Genomic DNA, 13,248 nt, shown 5'->3' with positions numbered 1-13,248 from the left:
TAGAGCGTTCGGAACTTTTCAGTCGCAAAAGTAGTACCGAAACAGAACAGCTTCTCAACCCATTGCACTATCGAGGATTCAGGCTGTTGCTGGCTCGTTATTTGTTTGGTTGCTGGGTCATTATCGAAAAATAACTAGCTCTACAAGTTTACAGAGGTAAAGAAGCAGAGGGGGGGAATAAGTAGAGGTTACATGCCGAGTCTCAGTGATTATTAAAAATAATGGTCGAAGTTAGCGGATCATGAAAAATGCGAGCTTCAGCGAGCTTTTTCATGACCGCGAACTGAGACCATTATTTTTAATAATCACTGAGACGAGGTGTGTAACCTCTTTATTCCCCCTTTCTTCAGTTATTCAAAGAAAACAGGAGTTTTTGTGCGAAAGTTTGATCGAATCCGAATCACTCAACCAGTCAACCTGCGCAGGCGATCGATTAATGCGCGGTTGTATAGTTCCGTGCAAATCATTCCATTCTGTTAACACTTCTTGTCAGTTTCCCTGTTTTAGACTAAAATCAAGTACACAGATGTGCTTTTATTCTGCTGTGGCGGTAAAGGCAGATATTGTGTGTTCTGTTTATGTTTTAGTATCGCTTGAGATAATGTTCTTTCGTCAAATGGGACTAGCAGACGAACTTTTGCACCCGTGTTCCAACGTTAATTACTGTATGAAGTTCAGTTTTCTGGGGAAAATAGTGTATGAAACCGCTTTATGTTGTTTAAATTGATGAGGTGTGTGCATTTGGTTGCGTGTGATCTGTTTATAAAATGAAATATTGTTGAAAACTGACCGTCGGATTGCAGTCAGTGTTGTCGAAGAAACTGCGTTAAAAGAAGGGGAACTACTCTTGTCGGCTAGAGTATGAGTTACTTGCCTTGGGAATTTGCTTGTGATGAACGGGTTGTGCACGGCAGATCTAGATTCAGAAAACAACAACACTCATGGATTTTATATGGAGATTCATGTGTTCAGGCCTGTAGTTGTTAATTTAAACGCGGTATGTTTGTATTGTTTGCTCCAGAGATGTATACTTCGTACGTATAGAGCGTTCGGAACTTTTCAGTCGCAAAAGTAGTACCAAAACAGAACAGCTTCTCAACCCATTGCACTATCGAGGATTCAGGCTGTTGCTGGCTCGTTATTTGTTTGGTTGCTGGGTCATTATCGAAAAATAACTAGCTCTACAAGTTTACAGAGGTAAAGAAGCAGAGGGGGGAATAAATTGTTTTACCAAGAAGAAATTTACAATCATCGTATGTGAGGAACGAAAGCCTATTTCTAGCAGTGTTTTGGTCAAAATCCGCAATACAAAAGCTGTAAGTCGACATACAACACTTGTATTTGCGGCAAATGTGAAAAAATAACAATACAGTTGACGTAACTCAAATTACGGTATTTGTATTCCCGCAAGATACTCATTAACTTGACTTACAGTGAAAGTATTTTGGGAATAGCTCTCCTATTTGTACAAGGAAGTGTTTAAGACTTTGCGAGGTTATGCCTCTTGCCCTGGCGATATGGCATGCCAACAATCTCAGAAATGCAAAATTTGTATTTCCGGGCGGCGAGACGATCTCCGGAAATAACTCTTTCCTCGCGTGCTCCTTGTCACGTGTTTCCGACACACCCCTCGATAGTGATTGGCCAATAATGTCACGTGGGAAAGTTTGACCCTATTAAAGCAACAGTATTCACTCTATCTTTTTCTTAGCATATAACCACGTCATGTCCCGAATAGACTCTAGTTCTGGGGACAGAAAAACAAAGTTAGCACAGCATCTATCACAACCTGGTTTTAGCATATTATTACATACACGTCGACCCTATTAGGTGACGTTAAGCCCCCCCTCCCCTTTAGTAGCCTTTCACAACCCATACGAACCCGACAGAGTTATTTCCGAGCATCGTCTATTTACCTGTATAGAAGACTTGGGTTGCAGGTCCACCCTCGCCTCTTTCCACTCTCCCTGTGATTCTCCTTCAAACGTCCTGGCGATTTTCTCCACATCGTCGTCGTCATGCTGCAACACGTGCAAGGGCACGAGGTCGTTGCCATGGACACGGTACCAGAAATGGAGGCAGTGTGGAGTGATGTCATCAATGACGTAGCGCTGTGAAGTGACGCGAGTAGAGTCGTATGGGCGCCAAGCCCGATTCGATTCCACGTACAGGAAGTTTCCTGCAAACGTATTTTTTTTTTAAATATGTGGTTCCAGTCGAACTCGATTCGATTCCACGAACAGAAACAGTCATGCAAATGTGTTATTTTCAAAGAACATGAATCCAGTCAATCACAAAATGCACTTAGATTTGCCGTATTCTTTTTTCATAAAGCATCAGTGTGTTCGCAAAACTACTGTAGTCCTGAGAACTGTACCTCTAACTAGAAAATTGTTCCAGATAAATCCATTGTAATAATCGTTTCATTTGCTCCCACCAGCATCGTTTGTGGATCTATCAATAACTTCATTGTTTCGTGTAGAGTGTTACCGGCGATGTCAGGCACTCCCGAAGAGAGGACACCTCTCAAGAAAGGTCATCTGCTGTTGTCCCTTGTCTATTATCTTGATACAATTAGACCTTTCCTGCAATGTTATGTGAGGACACTTCGGCTGGTCCTAGAGTGTCCTTGCAGAATTTTGGCGGGCTTAAAAGGGGGGTTCCACGGTTATCTACCTTGCTCAGAGCCAGAGTGGTCGGCTAGGGGTCGCTGACGGTGAAGAGCAGACGAGTTGTCCCCCTTGACTATACTCCAGCGTCGCCTGACGTCACCATCATGGCGGAAGCCGCACAAGTTGCCCTCAAAGGAACACTTTGTTCTGACCTCATTTGCAATACCTGTGTTTAAAACAGAAACTCGTGTGTCAAGGTTTGTACATGTATTACAAACGATATAAGAGCATGTTCGCGGTCATCATCATCATCATCAGCTGCAGCAGCAGCAGCAGCAGCAGCAGCAGTAGCAGGAGCTGCAGCAGCGACATCATCGTTGTCGAGTATCAACGTCATTGTCGTCCGGCACCACCACCATCAGCATAATATGCCGATGTCGGGAGGAGGGAGGGAGAGAGAGAGAGAGAGAGAGAGAGAGAGAGAGAGAGAGAGAGAGAGAGAGAGGAAATAGAGATAGGGGGAAATAGAGAGAGAGAATGAGAGAGAGAGAGAGAGAGAGAGAGAGGGGGGGGGGGGGTATTTATGTATTGTACAAAGTCTCCAATTATTGGGACATTTCTCGTAAAATGACCCAGACCCGACTTGATCGCGAAATTGACCGGCTAGTTTTAAAGTGATTTGTCAACATTGTATATAAGATATTGAAATTCTTATTTCTCGTGGGCTTCAGCTCTCACGCGCACTGTTTTCTCTGTGTATGTGTGTGTGTGTGTGTGTGTGTGTGTGTGTGTGTGTGTGTGTGTGTGTGTGTGTGTGTGTTTTAAATTGTTTTTGTTTTTTTAGTTCCACTGGGATTTGGGGTATATGTCCGTTTCCCCCACCATTTAGGCAGCCATACTCCCTTTTCGGAAGAATGCATGCTGTGCTGATTATCTTCGTGGTCAATTCAACTAAACTCTGATATTGATTACAGGAGCTTTTCGTAGGTATTTGGTTTTGTGCTTTGTGGGTAACACACACATCAACAACCAGCCAAGCAGCCAACCAAGCAGCCAACCAAGCAGCCAACCAAGCAGCCAACCAAGCAGCCAACCAAGCGGTCAACCAAGCAGCCAACAAAGCAGCCAACCAAGCAACCAACCAACACTTACGCAGCCAGGATTCGAACCCCGAACCTCAGTCTTATTTTGGGGTGGTGAAGGATGCTTTGTTTGGTCAAGATCAACTTCGCTCTTTGTAAACTTCTTCCGACTAATATTAGTTCACGCGCACTTTTTTCTGTGTGTGTGTGTGTGTGTGTGTGTGTGTGTGTGTGTGTGTGTGTGTGTGTGTGTGTGTGTGTGCGTGTTTTTGTTCAAGATCTGAAATAAAGTCAACAATCAACACACCTCGTCTTCGACGTCCCGGATAGCAGAGAGGAAACTTGTCTGTCCATACCGCCATCCCGGGCTGATCCACGCAGCGAAGCACTGATTGGCCAACAATGTGGTTGCCAGGGTTACAGGAGAAGACAACCGTGTCACCGACGAAGTTGCTTCCCGTGAACGATCCGTGATAGGGTTTGATTGGCTGTGTGCAAGCCATTCCTGTGGTTGAAAACGTCGCTTTTATCATTATATTTCCTTTCATATTTTATTATACCATTGACGGGAAATAGACGATGTTCGGAAATAACTTTGTCACGTTTTGTGAGTTTTCGAAAAGTTGCTTACCCTTTAAAGTACCGGGGTAAACAAAACGTGATACTGTAGACCAATTACTAGCGAGTGACGTACCTGTCTCAATACGTGGTCGGCGATCCGTGCCAGTGAAATCATGCTAACGGCTGACATCCCAGTGACTACGTATTAGCTCCGATTTGTGTTTTTCACTGCCCGCTCAATGCTACGCATGCGCACATCGGAGCTGACTATCGGTGTCGCTGATGTGATCGTGCCCCTCGGTGTACAGATCGCCGACCACGCGTGGAGACTTGCCGCTTACTGTCATATGGGTTCGTTTGCCTCACTTTTTCCGAAGAAAAGCAACTCTTCCATAACCAAGAAAATAACCAACAGAGTTATTTGTGGAATTCGTAAATCGGGTCGCTTCCTACCTGTTGAAAGCTACAAGCAAGAAGAGTCGCGTGTGTGCGTGCGTGTTTAGGTGTCATTAGGTACCTACACTTGTGGCTAAGTTACCGAGTTCTTTTACTTGTCACGACAGTGGGAGGAGGTTAGGGGTGGGGGGAGGGAGGGAGGGAGGGGAAGGGGCATGATTACCATCGGAGTCATACAGTTGACCCGTGTTCATCTCAAATAAGAAACCTGTGAACCGAACACACACACACACACAACTTGAACACACACACACACACACACACACACACACACACACACACAAACACACACTCACACACACACACACACACACACGCACACACGCACGCACACACATTGTTGTCTAACTACTACCGTATGCCCAATATTTACGCGTCTTGCTGTTGATGACGAACTGCAGGGTAAACCCCGTCCCGGTAGTGGTAGAGTCCGAGTTGAACTTGATGTAGAGGGCTGGACCAGACGATTGTAGACGAGGGAGGGGGGAATGGCCGCAAAAAGCACCGATTAACTGTCCATCTGTATCGTTGGCTCCATCGTACATCTGCAAAACAATAAGGTATGCTTTACGCAATTATTGTGTAAATGCACTTCGCGTGAACAAATATAGAAAGAGAGAAAGACTGGGTATTGATGGGGGGGGGGGGGAGGGTAGATAGAGAGGGAGAAGTAAGAATGAGAGAGAGAGAGAGAGAGAGAGAGAGAGAGAGAGAGAGGGAGGAGACAGACACAGATAGACAGACAGACGAAAAGTCAGGCAGACAGACACAGAGGAAATCCCCATCCCCACAGGCAGACAGACAAACATAGTCTCTCTCTCTCTCTCTTTCTCTGTCTCTCTCTCTCTCTCAGTCTCAGTCTCTCTCTCTCTCTTTCTCTCTCTCTCTCTCTCTCAAAGATACTTCCTGCCTCCACCCCTCCATCCCTCTGACTGCCCCCCCCCCCCCCCTCTCTCTCTCTTCGTCTGCCTGCATAGTTTTCACCACGAGTGCACAATGAATTTGCGAAGCTCATCTCCTACTTAACGACACTAAAATTGAAACGATCAACGTACCGTAAGCGCATCGTATATACAGCCCACAGAAGGTTCAATACCCATGCGGGTAACGGAGATAGACACGGTGACGTCATCGTCGCCGGAATGAATGACGTATTCACACGTCATGTAGTTTTCGTAGTTTAGAACGTTGATGAAACCCGAGGTACCCGCGGCACCAATGTGGTATTTCACTCCACAGCCAGAAGCCACTGAAATCATACCAGAAGCAAACAAAATAATTTTCTTTTTAAAAGATATATGGCTCAATAAAGAACAGCAACAACAACAACGGAAAACCCCCACCTGTGATTGTTTTTTCATGGAAGATGTTCAAAGCTAAACACTCTGAAGGGATTCGTTAGTGAATTTATATCAGAGCCTAGCAATAATTTTGTTTATCTTCAGATGAGAGATATATAAGGCCACAATGTTGAAGTATTAGTATGCGATCATTTGGACATCTTATGAAATAATACTCGCAAGTAATCTTCTGGTATAGGCAAACATTCATTCCCTGTTCTTCTTTTTCTTCGTTCATGGGCTAAAACTCCTACGCTCACTCATGTTTTTTGCACGAGTTGGTTTTACGTGCATGACTGTTTTTACCCCGCCATTCAGGCAGCCATACGCCGCTTTCGGGGGACTTCCCTACTTCAATTCCTACCTTGGCAGTCTTTATTGTTACATGAAGTGTACTCCTGGTCGCGACCTTGACAGGGTTGACCGTTGCCGATGGGTGTCGGGCTGTCACACTTCCGGTAGTGGTACTTCCGGCCGCCACCACAAGATCTTGTGCATTGACCCCAGTCCGTCCACAGGCCCCAGCCGCCATCAATATCTGTTGAGATGGAAACATAGGTTTAGCTCCCTTTTCTTACGCATCTTGCATTCATGACTTACTGTTCCCGAAATTGTGTACATTTTAGGGGCAAATTATACCTGTGCAGAGTCAGCGGCGCTGCATGCTGCGATAGGGATTATGACGAGTACTTGGCCTGTTTTCTTTTCACACAACGTGTAGCGGGCTGGGGAAAAAAAAGAATAACCTCAATAATCTGCAGTGCCGCTGACTCTGGGCAGGTATAATTTGCCCCTTACCGACATCAAAGGAATAACAGCGCGATGCACTGCAATAACCCCCCCCCCTTCCTCCCTCGATCGTTCCTTTATAAATGTGGTTTCACAATTCACTTTTATTGAAGGAGTACACATTCATAGCGTTTAAACATGGGTGGGACTGAAAAATGTCACGAATCCTGAAGAACCAGACGAACCAATCTCAACCAAACAACAACAACAACAACAACAACAAAAAGAGAGAGAAAAAAAAGGCCTTAATCGAATCCGGATTTCCGGCATATACTAGAAGAATCCCACCCATGTATAAAGCATTGGTATTTGTGCCTCATTTTCGTTAAAGAAAAATTATCATGTTCATAGATTAGACGATGTTCGGAAATAACTCTGTCGGCTTTGTATGGGTTGTGAAAGAGTGAATACTCTTGGTTTTCTTGAAGCAAACTTACCCACGTGACATTATAGGCCAGTCTCTACCGAAGGTTGTGTACCGGCACGGTTGGCCTAGTGGTAAGGCGTCCGCCCCGTGATCGGGAGGTCGTGGGTTCGAACCCCGGCCGGGTCATACCTAAGACTTTAAAATTGGCAATCTAGTGGCTGCTCCGCCTAGCGTCTGGCACTATGGGGTTAGTGCTAGGACTGGTTGGTCCGGTGTCAGAATAATGTGACTGGGTGAGACATATGAAGCCTGTGCTGTGACTTCTGTCTTATGTGTGGCGCACGTTATATGTCAAAGCAGCACCGCCCTGATATGGCCCTTCGTGGTCGGCTGGGCGTTAAGCAAACAAACAAACAAACAAACCGAAGGTTGTGTCCAGGACCACACAAAAACCGAGGACAATGAGCATGTCGAGAAAGCTTGCCTCACTATAAGCAAGACTTGGGCGGGGATATAGCTCAGTTGGTAGCGCGCTGGATTTGTATTCAGTTGGCCGCTGTCAGCGTGAGTTCGATCCCAGGTTCGGCGGAAATTTATTTCACAGAGTCAACTTTGTGTGCAGACTCTCTTCGGTGTCCGAACCTCCCCCCGTGTACACTACATTGGGTGTGCACGTTAAAGATCCCACGATTGACAAAAGGGTCTTTCCTGGCAAAATTGCTTAGGCACAGTTAATAATTGTCTACCTATACCCGTGTGACTTGGAATAATAGGTCGTGAAAGGTAAATATGCGCCGAAATGGCTGCAATCTACTGGCCGTATAAAATTTCATCTCACACGGCATCACTGCAGAGCGCCTAGAACTGTACCCACGGAATATGCGCGATATAAGACTCATTGATTGATTGAAGACTGTTCACTCTCTCACAACCCACACAAACCATGCAGACAGATCTATTTCCGGAACTCGTCTATTAGCATTTGGTTTCATGTCTCGACTCCTACCTTTGTTGAAGGAGTACACGTTCATTGCGTTAGCGCCCCCTTTTCCGCTGTTCCCGCAGCCGCCAGACGGACCGTACGTGCTGAAGGTGATCTGAGCGTCGGGGGCCGTCAGACACTGTCCTCCGTTCTGCAGAGCAAACACCAAGCTCCCCGTGGATGTGGCCACGTCGGCACAGCGTCGTAATGCGGCCACGCGAAAGTGGTAGCTGTCGTTGACTTTGGGAAACAAACCCTCCACCGACGGGATGGCAAAGCTGGACGGTTCGTTGGTCCAGCAGCCCAGGGACACGGCGACTGGAAAAAAACATGGTGGGGATGGTTGGCTGGTTATTGTTGTTTTTTCTAGCGTCTTTTCAACCAATGTATGGCTATCCGGGACCGGTTAAAGTTTGTTTTCCGTTCTCAGTTCACTTGACAGGCCTTTCATGCTTAAAATGTACATCCACGTAGGTCTATCGCTCTGAATGGAAAGTTCTGAAAAGCTCAAGTCATTTCAAATTTGATATTTCAATATCGTGTTAAACATCCTGATCTCCTTTAAGAAGTTAAACATCTTGTGGGGAGGGGGGGAGGGAGAAGGGGAACGGGAGGGGGAGGGGAGAAGGAAGGTGAGGAGGTGCGTCCCGGAATACAAGTTAGAGAATTCGGAAGAGAGCCATTGTACTTAAAGGAAGCATAAACTAAAAACAAATAAACACATACATAAATGCCACAGCCAATGCCAACAGACGTACACGAGGTCTTTACCTTGGCATGGAGGATCGCATGTTTTGACCTCTTGATTACTTCCGGGGCAGTAAGTGTGGTCAGAGTTCAGGCAGTAGCGGTAACGGAAGTGGCCACATTGCATGTTGCACTCGGACCACCCACTCCACGATGTCCAGCCAATGGGAGGCCTTGTTACAACAGGTGGTTTTGTTACGGGCGAATCTATTGGCTTAGTCACTAAAGGCGGTGTTTGACTGATGGGTGTGGTCTGGGTGCCTGGATTTTGCCCCGTTGGTCCCAGATCTGGAAAGATTAAATTTATATGTCATCCAAAGTCATTTTGGAATGCTATGTGAGGACTAGCATTTTAAACACCCGAACATAACGCCTTGCAGATATCACAGATTGGTCAAACATGAATGTAAGATATATTACAAAATAGAAAAGATTTCTTTGTAGTCACAGAATAGGCTTGACATTTCAAAACATCTACTCTGAGCTGAAAAATAGACTGCTTTCGATTTTCATTCTTATATACTAAAAATTAAAAAAGACTGACTTCGTGATGTCGCAAACTAGTCTTGTCTGTCGCAAGAAATGTGACGTCAGAAACTAACCACTCATCTACTGCCTGCTTCGACCAGGTAATAGTATTCATCAGCCTTTAAAAAAAATAGAAGTCCAAAAACGAACGCTAAGGATATAAAATTATCAGTCTTGTCACTAATTTTCTTTATAGTTAAAAGACTTCGCGAAGTATTAGGCCCCCCCCCAAAAAAAGGTCTGTTTACGGTAACATAGGCCCAAAAAATAGGGTCGGTAGGTCGGGATTTTTTTTTCTTTTTTTTTTCTTCCAAAAAACCATATTTTTACGTTATTTTGCAAAAAACACAGATTTTTATTTTTTTTATTTTTTTCCCAAATGCCAAAAAAAAGTCTAGGGTCGCGCGAAAAAAATAGGGTCGGTCGGGTTACCGTAAACAGACTATTTTTTTTTGTGGCCTTAGCAAAGTCTACTGTGAGCTCAATGGAGGACAACGTCTAGGACTGAAGAAGTTTTGCATGGTAGCTGAGGTCTTTACGACAAAAGATTCTAACTTTGCTTTTATTTTAAACATTTCTGCCCATCGCTGACATACCACAACGGTAGAGCTTATTGATCTTTTCCACGTCCTTCTGGCTGAAGCCATCGCGCTGACCAAGGTTGGCGTAGGGGTCTCGCTTGGGCAGCAGGGTGGGCTGCCCGTTGTAGCTGAAGGCTGACCGCGAGTAGTGCATGATTGACCCGTAGTCGTACTCCACGCCAAGCGTGTCCACGAAGTCCACTGGCAGGCGGTCAAAGTTCCTCTCTTTGCCTGTGGAGAAGAGAGAGAAGGGTTCAAGTCAAAGTTCCTCTCTTTGCCTGTGGAGAAGTGAGAGAAGGGTTCAAGTCAAAGTTCCTCTCTTTGCCTGTGGAGAAGAGAGAGACGCGTTCAAGTCAAAGTTCCTCTCTTTGCCTGTGGAGAAGAGAGAGACGCGTTCAAGTCAAAGTTCCTCTCTGCCTGTGGAGAAGAGAGAGAAGTCAGAGAAGGGTTCAAGTCAAAAGTTCCTCTCTTTGCATGTGGAGAAGAGAGATGGGTTCGAGGTGAAATGATGAGGTTAGTGTGTTTGTGGGTTGAGTGGATGTGTGTGTTTGTAGGGTTTCGGGGTGGGGTGTGGGGGCGGGTAGGGTGAGTGTGTGTGTGTGTGTGTGTGTGTGTGTGTGTGTGTGTGTGCGTGTGTGTTTGTGTGTGTGTGTGTGTGTGTGTGTGTGCGTGTGTGTGTGTGTGTGTGTGTGTGTGTGTGAGAGTGAAGATTTCAGCAACGACGCCGGTTGTAGGGTCTATACATAGACCGCTGGGTAGCCTTTGGATAAATGGAAATGTGGAGTAACTGGCGGATATATCAAGGGACGGGTAGATATATAAGTTGATGTACGGATGAATAGATGTGCGGGCGGGTGGATAGATGGATTAGATGGCCAGTGCATGAATGGATAAATAAGCGAGACGATGGATAGATGAGCGAGTAGATGAATCAATGGAGGAATGAATCAATAAAGCGATGGACAGTTGAATGGATGAGTGGTTGGGTGGACACATAGATGGATTTAATGGATGGGGCACGTAATATAAGTGTTCGCTTTAGTTCATGTCCCCATTGTAACATTGTATCATGTTTAAATTGTATAACATCTTGTTTAAACCAATGAATAGATTCGAAGAAACCGACCAGCTTGAACGTTCTGCAGCAGAATCTCCACCCACTGGTCCCTGTCAGGACGGCTGTGCTCGTGGAAGAAGCCGAGCACGTGCAGCATCTCGTGCATAGCGGTGCCTTTTTTGGCACACGGCCCCATCAGGGACAACTCCTGGGGCCCGCCGTCTGACTTGCCCACCATGGAGTAACAGCTGAAACAATACCACGGCCAAGTTAACGGAGAAAGGAAACAAACTTGAATCCGTCCAAGCCAGGATAGCCAATGTCAAAAGGTGCTGTGGGTACGCTAGGTATTTTATAAGTTCATTTTTATAATTTTATTTTTATTTTATGTTTTATATATATAGCTATTTTGGTTGTAGGGATGATACAAGAAACAAACAAGAACAATAACCAGCCGACCAACGTGGTAAACGACCACTGCCTGTCCCAGCAGAACAGTATTTCTGCATCTTTACACCCCCGGTATAGGTTACACCCCGGGTATAGGGGTGTGTATAGGATTCGGTCGATGTGTTTGTTTGTTTGTTCGTTTGTGTGTGTGTTTGTGTTCGCATATAGATCTCAAGAATGAACGGACCGATCGTCACCAAACTTGGTGAACAGGTTCTATACATTCCTGAGACGGTCCTTACAAAAATTGGGACCAGTCAAACACACGGTTAGGGAGTTATTGGTGGATTAAGATTCTACAAGGACTTATAGAGGGACATATTAATGGTCAAAGGGAAATAACCTTCTCAGTTGGTGGCAGTGAGAATGGTAAGGACGGGGGTGTTTTTCCTATCTCGGAGGAATTTCTTGTTCTTTTTAACATTTGAGTTAAAGTTTGACTACATGTTTTCAGATTTCACTGGGAATCGAGATGAGGGTGGTTATGGTGTGTGTGTGTGTGTGTGTGTGCGTGTGTGTGTGTGTGTGTGTGTGTGTGTGTGTGTGTGTGTGTGTGTGTGTGTGTGTGTGTGTGTGTGTGTATGGGAGTGTTTACTTGTGTTTAATGTTGTAATTTCTTTTACTACTTTACTTGCGTATGCGTGTGAAAGAGGGTGCCTTCCGGAAGAAATTCCTTTCTTACCCGGTCTTTTTCTTGAAGACAACGTAGTCTGCCTCGTTGGTCCTGGCCACCCAGCGAATGCATGTCTGTGAGTGGTATTCGTCGATCGCTTCGTGGATATAGGTTCTCACACTGGATTCTGCGAAGAATAAATGTATATGAGCTTGCCTGTGTTCAAATGATGTTCTTTCTCGGTGGTGAAACAACTCTGGGGTAAGATGACCATTGTTAGTTTCTGAAACGATTTCCTTTCCATGTGATTCAAAAATACTGGAGAAAGTTAACATCTTTACTATCCCAAGTGATTTTCTTTCCAGATACAAACAAAAGGACAAACTTTACATTGATCGTTTCCCATTTCTCCGTTTTCTGTTTCTCCGTTTCCCATTTCTTCGTTTTCTGTTTCTCCGTTTTCCATTTCTCCGTTTTCTGTTTCTCCGTTTCCCATTTCTCCGTTTTCTGTTTCTCCGTTTCCCATTTCTCCGTTTTCTGTTTCTCCGTTTCCCATTTCTCCGTTTTCTGTTTCTCCGTTTCCCGTTTCTCCGTTTCCTATTTCATCGTATTCATTCAGTAGAACGTACTAGGAGAGTCGTTTCACCGTATATAACTTTACATTGCCATTTTCCAAAGCGATCGCCTCAGTGTTTCGTAAGTAATGGTGGAAATGATCCCCCGAAAAAATACTAAAGCGAGAAAGAAAGTGAATGCATAACGAGTACCAGAATAACTCTTGGCATTTGTGAAAAAACTGGTATACACTCCTCATGTCACGTTTGGAGGAAGAGGCGAGAGCTAACGTGAAAGAATAGTTAGGCCAAACAAAAACATATGTTGGTTTAGGGTAACCCGACCGACCCTATTTTTTCCCGCCGACCCTAAAACGTTTTTTTCATTTCTAAAAAAAACACACACAAAAAACAATCTTTGGCACATTTTGCGAACCGTACCCAGACTAAAAATTAAAAAAATAAGAAAATAAAAGCCGACCTACCGACCCTATATTTTTTTGGTCATGTTACCCAAAACCAACATATA

At 44.9% G+C, this 13,248-nt stretch overlaps 1 protein-coding gene across 1 annotated transcript; it reads right to left on the bottom strand.

Moving 5' to 3' along the window:
- Positions 1-1,741: 1,741 nt before the first annotated feature.
- On the bottom strand, positions 1,742-12,721 carry LOC138976816 (uncharacterized). Its single transcript, XM_070349711.1, has 13 exons — positions 12,556-12,721; positions 12,235-12,322; positions 11,172-11,350; positions 10,061-10,276; positions 8,948-9,224; positions 8,214-8,581; positions 6,416-6,589; positions 5,767-5,960; positions 5,085-5,256; positions 4,002-4,199; positions 2,677-2,838; positions 1,917-2,179; positions 1,742-1,747 (listed from the first exon to the last, which is right to left on the bottom strand). Exons 1-13 carry the CDS (start codon positions 12,719-12,721, stop codon positions 1,742-1,744), a joined length of 2,463 nt encoding a protein of 820 aa, XP_070205812.1.
- Positions 12,722-13,248: the final 527 nt, after the last annotated feature.

Source organism: Littorina saxatilis, linkage group LG9 (genome assembly GCF_037325665.1).
Source record: "Littorina saxatilis isolate snail1 linkage group LG9, US_GU_Lsax_2.0, whole genome shotgun sequence".
Classification (NCBI taxonomy): Eukaryota; Metazoa; Mollusca; class Gastropoda; order Littorinimorpha; family Littorinidae; genus Littorina; species Littorina saxatilis.
The sequence above is the reverse complement of the archived record's forward strand: the minus strand, read 5'-3'. Positions and strand labels throughout refer to the sequence as shown.